The sequence below is a fragment of the Vespula vulgaris genome, chromosome 20 (assembly GCF_905475345.1).
Source record: "Vespula vulgaris chromosome 20, iyVesVulg1.1, whole genome shotgun sequence".
Taxonomy (NCBI): Eukaryota; Metazoa; Arthropoda; class Insecta; order Hymenoptera; family Vespidae; genus Vespula; species Vespula vulgaris.
The window spans coordinates 1503073-1515926 of NC_066605.1; the positions used below are offsets into that span (position 1 = coordinate 1503073).

A 12854-nucleotide genomic window follows, 5' to 3' on the forward strand; every position below is an offset into this window, starting at 1 on the left:
TGTCACTCTTTTTTATTTTCTCTTCGGTTACATCTTCCACGAATGATTTATCAAGGATGAAATAGTTTTTCTAAAAGCTAGGAAATGGGTTGTGTTTCTTTCTTTTTTTCTTTTTTTTTTTCCTATCTCTCCGATCGAACATTCAATGATCGTTTATTTAATGCTTATTAAAGTAATCGACGATAAGTATATATAATTTTTATTCGTATTTCGTAGAAAGATTAAGGGTATACGTATATTTAGGATCGGAAAATCAGGTGATCTAGTTCGGAAGATTTATCAAGTAGGTAAGTCGACTAGAAAATATGTAAGAAAAGGGAGGATGGGGAGGAGGAAGGCTGAAGAAGAGGGGGTTGGAGGAGGGGTGGAAAGCAGAGAAAAGTAGGAAAAAAAAAGAAAAAAAAATTATTGTGTTCGACATTAAATGAACGTAGGTAGGTAGATGCTGGGAAAAATTCAATTGCTGCTGACCGTTCTGATTTCTTTGCTGGTAAATATCACGACGCCTGCGCTTTAGTATTCTCTCTTGGAGCTTGATAAAATAGAAGGGATGAGTAGGAGGAAATAGAGGAGAAGGAAGGAGGAAGAGAAAGAGAGATATAGGGAAGGAAAGAGAGAGAGAGAAACAGGAAGGACAAAATGGACGGCAACCAATCGTGTAGCGGGCCAAAATGGCCGTCTGGTGAATTTAATCAATACCTTGACTCCGTCCTTCGTTGTAAAGAGGAAGAGACGAAGGTGGTGGTGGAGAAGGAGGAGGAGGAAGAGGAGGAGGAGGAGAAGGGCTACAGGAACGTCGTAAACTATTATACTTTCGACCTGTGTAAATGTTCACGTAGCTGTACCACCACTGAGGTCGATATACCTTTGTCTCACGTAACTCACATTATTTTCTCTACGTTACAATACACTGGTTGAGACAAACACACACACGTACACGCATAGACATACGGGGAAAGAGAGAGAGTGCATGTGCGTTCAGTATCTCGTAGGATTCATTGCCTACGTTAAGGACGACGACGTTACTCCGATCCTGTTTCATTGTATTTTCTCGTGTTAACGCATTACTCCTGTCGTTACTGTCACATTCGAATGTTAACATGACATAACGGAGGGGATTGACACCCGAGAGATGTGTTTTTCGATGTCTATTCCTTTCTAAGGTACGCTTTCGAATAGTTTCTAGTACATACTGTGACATACGTCTCGTCAAAGTGATTATTATGGTTTATTTCGTTTAGTAGTTAAACATATTCGATTCGATCCATACCAAATAGTGTTTCCCTTTAAACGAAATTTATTTTTATGAATAAATATCGGGTTGCTTAATCTATCGGGTTGCTCGTTGCGATAATTATGGTTCTTTATGTGTTGTTGCAAGGTTAATAGGAGTAGGTATTATCTTGAGACAGTAATTTATTTTAGTTTGCTTATAAGTTGTGTGCGTTTAATAGTTATGGTTTAACACGTTCGCTGAGAGTTTCATATCGGAACAATGATTTATTATATCACTTTAGAATTATTCAATTTATTGTTTCCTAAAAACGTGAGTTTTTTGTATGTGCATGATTGTTATGTATCGTGCATAGTCAATAATTAATGTTAGAATTTTTGATATTATATATTTAAATAAATGATGATTTTTTTTTTTCAATAAAAATTTTGCCTGGCCAGTAGTATCGAATCTAATGGTATAGAATTTAATATCAAGGAACATTATTAAAAAATTCCAACGTCGAAGTAATAAGTAAAATAGATTACGTAATAATTACGTAACAGCGTCCTAAATATTGATGAGAGAGAAAGATAGAAACGGATTATTAAAAAATATTATTAAAAAATACCAACGAATTAGTTAGAAGAACGAATCGTAATGCATTCTTAAAAATCGATGACACAAATTCTTAAAAAGTATTATTAAAAAATTCCAAAAGGAAACTCCTAACAAAACTCTGATATTAAACATAGTGTGTCGGGTGTTATCTAACATAAGAAAAAGTAAAAGAAAAGAAAAGAAAAGAATAGAAGAGAAAATAAAAAAAAGAGAATAAAAAGACAAGGATAGAGAAGAATAGAAGGGTGGAAAGAGTCGATGAAGGGGTCGTTTCTGCGTGGATAGTAGCTAAGGGGAGGAAGAGGGTAGTAGGTCGGGAGGATTTAATGCAACCACGGACGTTAGATCGATCGTATACTCGCCTACAGTTTTTCTACTTTCTTCGAAGGAAGTGTACGAGAAAAACAGAGAGAGAGAGAGATTTTTTCCTTTTTTTTGTTTCTTTCTCTCTCTCTCTCTCTCTTTCTTTTTTTCTCTATATATATCTATCTCTTTCTCGCATCTTCTCGTCGAAAGTTTAAATCGAGCCAACACTTCCCGAGGGCTCATCGTGGAAAGAATTCACCGACGGCATCTGCTCTGAATTTCCATTCTCCATTATCGTGAATCCTATAGGAAAAATAAAAATAAAGTAAAAAAAATGAGAAGAAGGAAGAGAGAGAGAGAGAGAGAGAGAGAGAGAGAAAGAAATGCAGGACGCACCCTAAAGTTCCAATAGGTCATTGTAAAAATCGATTAGATTTTCTTTAACGAAACTATCGTTAAGTTAATTTTTTCTTCAGATTGTAAAAATTACATACATCTAAGTAAATGAAAAAAACCTTCTAGGTAATCTAAGAACCTTTGAAACTGCTTTGTAATTCGTGAAACGTTTCACGAGTCTAACACGAAATTTGTAGGTTTGCTGAAAAGAGTATACAATCGAGGTCGAGCAAAGTGCATGCTCTAGATCTCCTTGATAAGATCTATATTATGTACTTTGTACGAGATTGTAATAGATTGCTTCACTCTGCAATATATCTTTGCTCCGAGGTAGGTGCAGAAAAAGAAACAATTTTGTTAAGAAAAATATTAACTGTGATAATTATATATACGATTCGTTGGAAGCTTGATAAGAAACATCGAAGAATATTTTTTTTCCTTAAAAAAAAAAAAGAAAAAAATAAAAGATAGATAGATAATATTGGATAGAAATCGTGATCTACTTCGATGGCTAATTAATAAAATTAATTCAATTGATTCAAGGAAGAAGAGTTTCGAAGAAGTTAAGATTAAATCGAAGAGTATGTTACGTCAGAATAAAAGAGGAGGGACCTGTTAGATTTGTTATCTTTTTGTTATCTCTCTATTTTTCTTTTCTTTTATCATTAGGCGAAGTCCCTTAATCTGCTATGTAACTAATTTCTTGAATTACGTACGTAGGAGCAATATAGCTTATCGAAGTGTATCGTTTTTATTTTTTTTGTTGGTGGATTATGTTTGAATTCAAGAAGCATTAAATTTTGTATTTGATGCATTGGACTATTTTTTTTTATATATATATTTTTTTGTTATCTAAATAAGACGTCGGGACTCATCGATACATTCGAAAAAAAGTTTGATACTTATCGTAATTATTTAAAATTTTTAATACGTTTAAAATACTTCGTTGCATATTTCTACGAAGATATAATCAACGAAGTTCTTTTGTAAAAGAAATTTATGAAGGTAATGTTTTGCAAACAATTCACAAGCACGTTGATACGATACGTGTATGAATGCGTTATCATTTATCATTGATCATTGGATCGACGTTTTATATGTAATCGAAAATTTTTACCGATCTATCTAGTATCGATACGTCGTGCATTTACTCACGATCATTCAGTCTGTTAAAAGTTTTTGTCGTTATAATTACGTTCTTTAAGTTTTTAACTCGCAGGATCATCTTCATTGATACTTTTTGTTATCGTTTTTCGGTGTAAAAAAAAAAAGGGAAAAGAAAAAATTAATCAGGTAAGATTCGATCATGAAATAGATTAAAAATAATAGAAAAAGAAAGAAAAAGATGAAAGGAATTGTTTCTCGAAAAATCTTTTTTTTATATTTTTGTAAATTACTTTTTTCTTATACATTTGTTAGGATTTATTATAGTTGGATATATTGATCGAATATGCGCAGTATCTGATCGAGGACATTCTAACATGTTTCATCTCTAACCAATATTGCCAATGGTATCTGTATTAGCTGGTATGTCACGTAACCGTTAGGTATGTCAGATTTCTCTCGTCATAGTTACTTCATGCTTCGACTATTAGAAACTTGGAATTATCTCGGTAGTAGATACGTATAATAGACAATTTACGTGAATGAAATTATTCATCATATTTATGTATCTGTCTTAAATCCAATTAATGAAATAAATCATTTCATCTGAAGTAATATCATTCAATAGTGTAATCAATAAAATATGATTTTTTTTTTTTTAAATTATATCATACAATTATATATAATGATTTTTAGTCTGAGAGTTTTTTCGAATAAAAGAAAAAAAAAATAAAGACAAAAAAGAAAGAAAAGAAAGAAAAAAGAAAATCAGACAATTTAATCACACATATACAGTCTAACTTATCGATGATCTAATCGTGGAAAATGCGTTTAATAGGAAACATAGAAAATTTCTCTTCTTCATAGATAAAATAAAAAGAGAGAAAGAAATCAAGAACTATATGATCTGTTATCGATATTATTCATTGGGCATACTCAAATCAAATCGACACGTAACAATATCGATATCAGCTATAAGAAAATTTATTTGATTTAAGAAGTTTACGCTTTCTGGTTAGAAACGAGGAGATGATCCTTCGTTCTCGAAAAAGAAAAAGATATATAGAAAGAAGAAAAATAGAGGTAAAAGGAGGATAGAAGGGTATTGCTAGGTGGGGGTGGAGATGGAGAGGGGTAGGTATTAGGAGGAGAAGGATAGAAGTGAGGGAGGGAGGGAGGGAGGGAGTCCACTTTTGATATTGATTAGCCATCACTTTCAGATGACGCCTCTGGTCTGGTGGGTGTTGCTGGCGATGCTCTTCGGCCACGCCAGGATCGTCCCGGCAAGGACTTATATTTTCGATAACGCATGCGTAGTTTTCTGCCGCGCGGAGAACCTCTCAGTGAACGAGGACGAGGTCCACGTTATTTCTCAGTTAGTCGAGGAAGGCCGTCGTGGCCGTGAAGTGGACGACCTCTTAAACAAGCTTTGTCTTGAATCAGTAGAGAGCAGACATTTTTGTCATAATATTTTTAAATATCTTCGAGATCGACAACGATGCGATTGCCGAACGATTTCTCCTTCTTTGTCGTTGAACGATCGAGAGAAAGAGAGTATCGATCGGTTACGAATTTTAAACAAACTCTCCGACAAATTTCAACGATCGCAACAAGCATCACAACAACAACAAAAACAAGAAGGACAAAGACAAGAAGAACAGCATTTAATGATGGCGAAGATGACGATGACGGTGAACGGAAGAGATATATCCAAGGACGAAAATTTCGTTCCCCGCATCTTGGACGTTAATAATCAACAAGCAAGCAGTGCACCTAATCCTTCAGGCTCAGACGAGATCGACTGGGATATGTGGTGCATGGCTCAGTGCAACATCGGCCACGGAGGAAGTGCCTGCAATTGTGACATCATTCCTTGAAATTGTTGGTTTTGTTTTTTCTTCCCTTTTTTTCTACCTTCCTTCCTCTTTTTCTTCTCTTTTTCCGTTTTTTTTTGTTCTCTTCTTTTCGATGACGAGCGATGACGAACTCCTTTCCTTTTTATTTTATTTTTTTCTATTATTTTCGATGAATAACAACTATAGAACACGGCAAGTTTCTATTTTGCCCAATCGAGAGCCAGACGAATTTACATATCTCCTAGATGATATATAGGCGTGTCTAGGTCAGTCATGTTCGATCATACGTGACCATTAGAATCTTAATTGAGAACGATGTTCTTCTATATACATACACACACATATATATATAAACATATATATATATGTACATATATATACACACACATACATATATATGTTGTACGTAGGTTTATTAATTAATTAATTATAATTAAACAATTGATGTATAACTTTTTAAGGATATACAAAAAATTTCTTTCTTTTTCTCTCCTTTAAAATATCGTCTCGTTCTATGTTTTCTTTTCCTTTTCATTTCTTTTTGTCCTCTTTCTCTCTCCCTCTCTCTCTCTCTCTCTCTCTCTCTCTCTCTCTCTCTCTCTCTCTCTCTCCTTTTTTCTCTTTTTCGATATAATCGAATGTTCAAAATGTATAATATACTTCGAAGATCATCGTTCATACATACATCATTTATTATCTCATTCGAGCTTTTATTAATAGATGTATAAAATGAAAAATCTTCGATATATAATAACTTAAATTTTATAAATATCTATTCCGAGGTAATAGTTTGTTATCGGGGTATAAGAAGATTTTTACTTAAATTTATATCGTATATCGCTTATTATTTAATCGCATTTTAGATCGGTAAGAATGTTAAGATCGCTGGGTCGAGTTCACACGATAAAGAAAAATCAAAAAAAAAAAAAAAAGAAAGAAAGACAAACACGTTATAGGTGGAAAAATCCACGGTCTTTCGAAATTTGTTTGTTCATTAGTTTTCTTCTTTTTTCTTTTTCTTTTCTTCTTTTTTTTGGACGATATCCGATGAAATTTTCGCATATGAAATTTTAAGCGTGTGAACACGACTTTGGTGTGAGATGTGTGTATTATGCAATAAATGATATTTATGTAATATGCGAGGTTTGTAACACGGCAAACGTAGGTTACATGTTCTCGCGCGATAAAATTGTTTAATAATAATTATTATCGTATATTGTCGTTTTTAGCTTTTACACGAAATACATTTCGACTATTTTTAATTAGATACCTAATATAATACAACGTTAGTATAGTGTATATAGTTTTAAGATTAAAATTTAGGAAAACGAATGATAACAAAATCGAAGTCTTCCAATTAAACAAATTCATTTGCGATTAATTAAGTTGATTCTTAATAAGCGTAGAGGCTAATTCATCCACCTAATACGTGTTATCGTTGATAATGATAAGGAAAAAAATTGTCTTCGTATTTTCTTCGGCGAAGGAAATGAATCCTTTTGTGTCTCCTCTTTCTCTTTCTCTTTCTATCTATATAACTATCTATCTATCTATTTGTCTATCTATCTTATCCTGTTTCTCTCTTTCTGTCTCTCTCTTTCTCTCCCTCTCTCTTTCTCCTTCTCCATCTCTTTCCTTCTATGGCAAGAAGTAATCTTATACATGAGATAAGAAAACTATACAGCAATATGTTAGTTAATCTTGCGCCGTTAAAAAAGAAGTTGTGACGCGACAATAAGACGTAGATTTTAGAATGCCTATATACAATGTAACGGTACCATCTTCGTATTTTTGACGATCGCGAATTTTTATAGTACATAAGTATGTGTATACATGTTTGCGTTCAATTTTTTTTTTATATAATTATAAAAGAAACTAAGGAGTTCGTAGACATAATCGCAAAAATCTTTGTTTTTATAACTAACATTATATTGCTTGCAAATTTTATTTATGTAACAAATGTTCAAAATTATTTTATTAACTCATGTAACAAACTTTTTATCGGTGACTATTCGAAGGTTAATTTTTTTATCTATTGTTTTACACGATGCGATCGCTAGAAATAGGCCGAAGGTAGAGATCCAATAATTCATTAGTTGGGCTATTATATCTTTAAGCAAATTTGTAAATATTCATACATTCTATTATTAAAAAAAAAAAAAAAATAGAATGATTTGAAAAGGAGATAAAACGGGGTACCAAATTATATTTAGGAAATATATATATAATATATATATATATATATTTATATATATATATATATTAAAATTTACAATCATATCGTAATATTAATACGTGATATATAATATAATATTAAATAACTTTAAATTTAATCGCAAACGTAACGATAAAATTAATGATATGAATAAATTCATCAGTAAACAATAGTTTTTGCTTAAAAATAATTGATTTTTTGTTGTGTTATAGTGCATAGAATAGAACAAATGAAACAGTCAACTATATGCTAAAATTTATTAAAACCTGAAAATAGATATATACTGTAGTAAAATAAACAGTCATATTAACATATTCCATGTATAAACCCTTTAAATATAAAGTTTATTATATTTAAAAAAATTATTAATAATTTTGAGAAATCTAAAATAAAATAAGATATTCAAAAAAAGCATTAATATCATATGGTAACTTCCAATTAGATTTGCATAATTTGTCGATCATGTTGAATATGAAAATATTGTCGATCATAGTAGAACGTTGTACTATCAGTAGATAACAGTAGTAAATAACAGTAAGACGCTGATTTATCGATTAAGCAGGTAATAATAGTAAATTACTGCTTTATTGACCGAATAGAAAGAATCAGTAATAGTAGAGCACTGTTTTATTGACTTATAATACTCTCTTGCAAATAGTAGAGTCCTATTTTATCTATTGGTAAATGCAATTGGTAATAGTAGACTTCTATTTTTGTATAATCTAGTAACGATGCAATTGATTTTATCGACTGCTGATTATATGACATTTTTCTTTGATCTTATTATTAACAAAAGGTTTTTAAAGAAGAAATTTATTTTATCAGCATCTAATAAATGTAACTCTTATGATATATAAAAATTCTTATTTGTTACCGTGAGTTAAATAATATATAAAAAATGTATACAATATTTAATTATCAACATTTGTGAACATTTTATGGATATATACATTTATTTAATTTTTTTTCAATGCATCTCGGTACTTGATTATTCCATCAATTATGTTAGGCGGATCGATATTCTGGAGTTTTTGACATGAATCAATGTGAAAAAGGGATTGCATTTAAATATTTGAACAATTTTATTTTACATAAAATAATGACATATATTTCAATCAAAAATTAAAATGAAAGCAACAATATACTTTCTCGCTGTGTCTCTTATCAATAGTAAAAAAAGATATTTATTTCCCATGAGGTAAAAATCAATCACGGGCAGTCAAAATTGCATTAAGTTTCTGATAACGTGTAATGCAATTTTACCACCTTGTTATTAGTGTTTCCCTATGGTATTTCACAGGTTCTTATAAAAGCCGAGACTACTCGAAGGAAAGCATCAGTTCAGTTTCTCACCTCTTTCTTAGAGCAACAACAACCATCTCCAGGTATTTATTACAACATATTTATAAATATATATATAATATAATATTATATAATATTAATACCAATTTTTTGTAAGTAAAAACGAAGTATATAAGAGAAGTTATATAAAGATTTTATACGAAAGTCAAACCTATTTCTCTGAATGTCAGTGACCAGCTTTGAATCTTTATTCTTCATTTTTCCATAGTTAGAATGGAATTGCCATATTTCTTTTAAGTATGTCCAATATAACATTGTCATTGGTTATTTTGAATTTTGACATATCTCAGTGGCTCGATACTCGTTTTAGTTAAAGAAAATCTCATTGGAAAAGTTCTCTTGCATATAATGTCCTTCGTCTGCATTTGATAGAGAGATTTATCTTCAGTCCTCTTCTTGAGAGTATAAAAGCTCCGAACTTTTCTTAGATTCACAACATTCACTGTTCGACTTTCGTAGAAGAACCAACAGCTTCCTTCAGCAAGTAAGATAATATTTAATATTTTATTTATTAAATTTGTTAACAAATTTTCCTCTTTTTTTCTTTAACTAACGGATTAGCTCTAACAAACCACTCATTCAAAATGGTCTCCGTCCGTTTTGCTCTTACCATCTTCCTCGTTGTTGCCATCCTTGGCCTTATCGTCGAGGCCGGATACAAGAAACCTCCCTTCAATGGCAGCATTTTCGGCAAACGATCCAACTCCGAGTCTGGTAAATTTCAATGAGAATGTTCAAAAAATGTTCGGTGTATCTAATCGTATTTTTTTCTTCAATCGTACATTCAAAAAGAAAAAAAAAAAACAACAAGAACAAAACATTTAATGTTACTTGAATGCTATTAAATATTACGATTTAACATTAAAAATTTATATAATATTACGATTCAATCCGAGACAATATTTTTTATTATTGTAAACTCAAGATTGAAATATCAAAAGTTAGGAGATTTACTCTAGGCCAATTTTGTTGTTTTTTCGGATTACAAAATCAAAAGTTAAACTTGTAGAATAGAAAAAGTGATAGTATTCAAAAAGAATAATTGATTTTTTAAGTCGTTTAAGAACTTTTGATCTATTATGTGAAAGTTGATCATCGAGAAATAATATTAATAAGATTCTGATGAATATTTTCTCTGAATTATTGCAGATGCCGAAGTAGCCAACCGAGCACTTTCCGCCATGTGTGAAATTGCTAGCGAAGCTTGCAATGCCTGGTTATCTAGATAAACATCTCAAATCAATACTCAATAATCCAATGTAACTTGCAACGATACGACCGCTTATAATCAGCATTACCTTCTTTGTCAAATTTTAATAAATGTAATCGTCTTATGAAACATTACAACGCTTAATCTTTTACTAATACGTTATACTTTTTATTATTTTCATATCATAATTTTATCATCTTTATAGAAAGTGATACAATTAGAAAAATGTCTAGTAAATAATATAGAGTTCCATTTACAAAAGTTAAAGTGATTTTCACTAGGTTCTTTAAGGTCATCCCAAATTATAATTATCGCTACAATGTGCCTAATGCTCCTTTTCCTATTATCCACAGTATACAATATTCATCTAAAACATTTTTTTTTGCATATTTAATAGTTAAGGAAAATAAATATATATATATATACTTAAGTATATTACATATAATCCATGTTTTGTAAATCATCGGAAAATGCATTGTCGCTAATGAAATAAACTTAAAAAATATTAAAAAAAAATTTTTCAATTGTTCATTTAATCCACATACCTATGTAATATGTAATAAAATAAAAATAATGATTTTTATTTATGTTAACAAAAATAATTCGATCATTGTGTTACATAACATAATATATGCAGATCGTGTGATTTCATATTGATAGCACGTATCATTCACCTGCCACGATAAGGGCTATTGATTTTAGTATACTCACTTTGGTTGAAAAAATATTGACTTCTTTTGGTGTTTACTTTTGACCTTAATTATTTATAAAATATGTAGATAATATACAATATATGCAGTATGATTATTGAATAAGAAACAAAAAATGTTTAACTTTCATTGCGTAATCATTTAAGCTCACTTAAGATCAATATAAAAAATTATTAATTTTTTCTGAAGATATTGATCAAATATTTTAAATAAAAAAGTATATATATATGTATATATCTGTAAAAAATAAATTCTTTTATTTTATGATCTAAGTTCACATAATTTTATCATTGTAATTACTCAATAATAATAATCTATGATCGTATCGTTAGTAGTTTGTTGCATGTTACATAATCATTCTAAAAATAATCGATATCAAGGAATTAAACAAATTAAATTAACATTGAAATTGTTTTTTAGAATGAAATATAGTCGACAATTGCAAGGACCAAAGTTTTTCGATTAACGAAACACAGTACGGGTACAAGAGTCTCACATCGAATCGATTCACAACTCGAGCATGATTGAAATATTTAATTCGATTTTAATCGAGTATAAATACGTAGGATTTTCTGGCTTATTCGACACAGTACAATCGTGACAATCGTACAATTTGAAGTTACAGGTAAATATATAGAAAAATTTCATATATCTAAATACGTATACATGTCTGATCATACCAAATGAAAATTGTAATGAATTTTTTTATCGTCATAGATTATATTTTCATTTTATTAATCTCATCATGACGTTTGATACTCTATCACGTAATTGGACAAGAAGAATATTTTTTCATGGTATGTCAAATTGATTATAATTTTTTTTTTAATTATAATAAAATGACGGAAATACAAACAAACGAAAAAATAAACAACGAAGTAAAATAATTTTATTATAATTTTTAGTTATTCTTGGATCGATCGTGATATTATCTGTTTTACAATATTCGGTGGAGGCTGACGAAGTGCCAGCATTTTTTTTAAAAATTGCTAAAAACATTCCGCGAGTTGGACGAAGTGGAGACAAATTTGATGATTTCTTTTTGAATTCTCCGAAAAATATTCCTGAAACAGGAAAACACGATAATAATTTAAAGGTATATGTACATACACCCATACATACAGACATTTATTTGTTATTATTTGTTTCTTCGTATATATTAGTTATTATTTTATTTTTAAATTTTTGTTTTAAAGTCTTCGGAGTCATGGCAATCCCACGAAAACTCTGAAAGCTTCGCGAAACCAATTAAAAGACGTATAGATTATTCACCACTCGATCGTAAGTGTTAATTAATAATACAACTATATGTATATATATATAAATTAATTAATTTAATATGTACTAGCTGCAGAATCTTTGTCCTGGCAACATTTTCCACTTGCTATCGAAGGACCTAAAGAACTATGGCGAACTTTAGCAGGATATTCAAAAGATCCTTTGGAAGAGTAAGTCCAACATAATTTATTATTGATAAATTATTACATATCAATATTTTATTAATAATTATTTCAACGATCGATATTTATACACATAGCATGACCAACGAAATATGGGTGAGAAAGAAAAGGACTGACGAAGAGACTTCATTTTGATTTAAAAATTACAAAATTAGAAACTATCTATTCTCTTTCTCTATATTCATATATATATATTTTTTTCTTTCTATTCGAATGAACGAAGGTAAAATTATTTTATCATGGTATTTCTTTTATTATACTCTACGGTGCTGGGAAAATAATAGACAATAAACTATACACACTACATACACTCTTATGTATAACAAATTATGTGAAGTGTAATTCAATCGTATAGTATAGTATGATGTCCTTAGCATTTTATATAAAAATCGAACGACTCT

The 12854-nt window shown here is 30.2% G+C and overlaps 3 protein-coding genes across 8 annotated transcripts; all 3 read left to right on the forward strand.

Annotated features, from left to right (window-relative positions):
- The first annotated feature begins 997 nt into the window (after positions 1–997).
- On the forward strand, positions 998–7881 carry LOC127071107 (uncharacterized). 6 transcript variants are annotated; one of them, XM_051010031.1, is made up of 3 exons: positions 3669–3829; positions 3956–4083; positions 4861–7881. In XM_051010031.1, the coding sequence occupies exon 3, from the start codon at positions 4861–4863 to the stop codon at positions 5515–5517; it is 657 nt and encodes a 218-aa protein (XP_050865988.1). In that variant the 5' UTR covers positions 3669–3829; positions 3956–4083; the 3' UTR covers positions 5518–7881. The 6 variants fall into 6 exon arrangements, with proteins under 6 accessions (XP_050865987.1, XP_050865985.1, XP_050865986.1 ...); XM_051010032.1 differs by having other exon boundaries at positions 3956–4063; XM_051010030.1 differs by lacking the exons at positions 3669–3829; positions 3956–4083 and adding an exon at positions 998–1163 and having other exon boundaries at positions 4861–6436.
- Positions 7882–9012: 1131 nt separating this feature from the next.
- Positions 9013–10414, forward strand: LOC127071113 (SIFamide-related peptide). The gene is made up of 3 exons (XM_051010038.1): positions 9013–9096; positions 9635–9787; positions 10223–10414. The coding sequence occupies exons 2-3, from the start codon at positions 9658–9660 to the stop codon at positions 10300–10302; spliced, it is 210 nt and encodes a 69-aa protein (XP_050865995.1). The 5' UTR covers positions 9013–9096; positions 9635–9657; the 3' UTR covers positions 10303–10414.
- Positions 10415–11543: 1129 nt separating this feature from the next.
- LOC127071111 (uncharacterized) lies at positions 11544–12763 on the forward strand. Its single transcript, XM_051010036.1, has 6 exons — positions 11544–11618; positions 11711–11790; positions 11899–12089; positions 12190–12274; positions 12342–12441; positions 12531–12763. The coding sequence occupies exons 2-6, from the start codon at positions 11739–11741 to the stop codon at positions 12586–12588; spliced, it is 486 nt and encodes a 161-aa protein (XP_050865993.1). The 5' UTR covers positions 11544–11618; positions 11711–11738; the 3' UTR covers positions 12589–12763.
- Positions 12764–12854: the final 91 nt, after the last annotated feature.

Bases quoted from the DNA above. Each gene is read 5' to 3' on its own strand.
- LOC127071113 (XM_051010038.1), top strand. From the start codon at position 9,658: ATGGTCTCCGTCCGTTTTGCTCTTACCATCTTCCTCGTTGTTGCCATC. The intron at 9,788-10,222 runs GTAAATTTCAAT...GAATTATTGCAG, and splicing joins ACGATCCAACTCCGAGTCTG to ATGCCGAAGTAGCCAACCGA.
- LOC127071111 (XM_051010036.1), top strand. From the start codon at position 11,739: ATGACGTTTGATACTCTATCACGTAATTGGACAAGAAGAATATTTTTT. The intron at 12,090-12,189 runs GTATATGTACAT...TTTGTTTTAAAG, and splicing joins AACACGATAATAATTTAAAG to TCTTCGGAGTCATGGCAATC. The intron at 12,442-12,530 runs GTAAGTCCAACA...TTATACACATAG, and splicing joins TCAAAAGATCCTTTGGAAGA to CATGACCAACGAAATATGGG.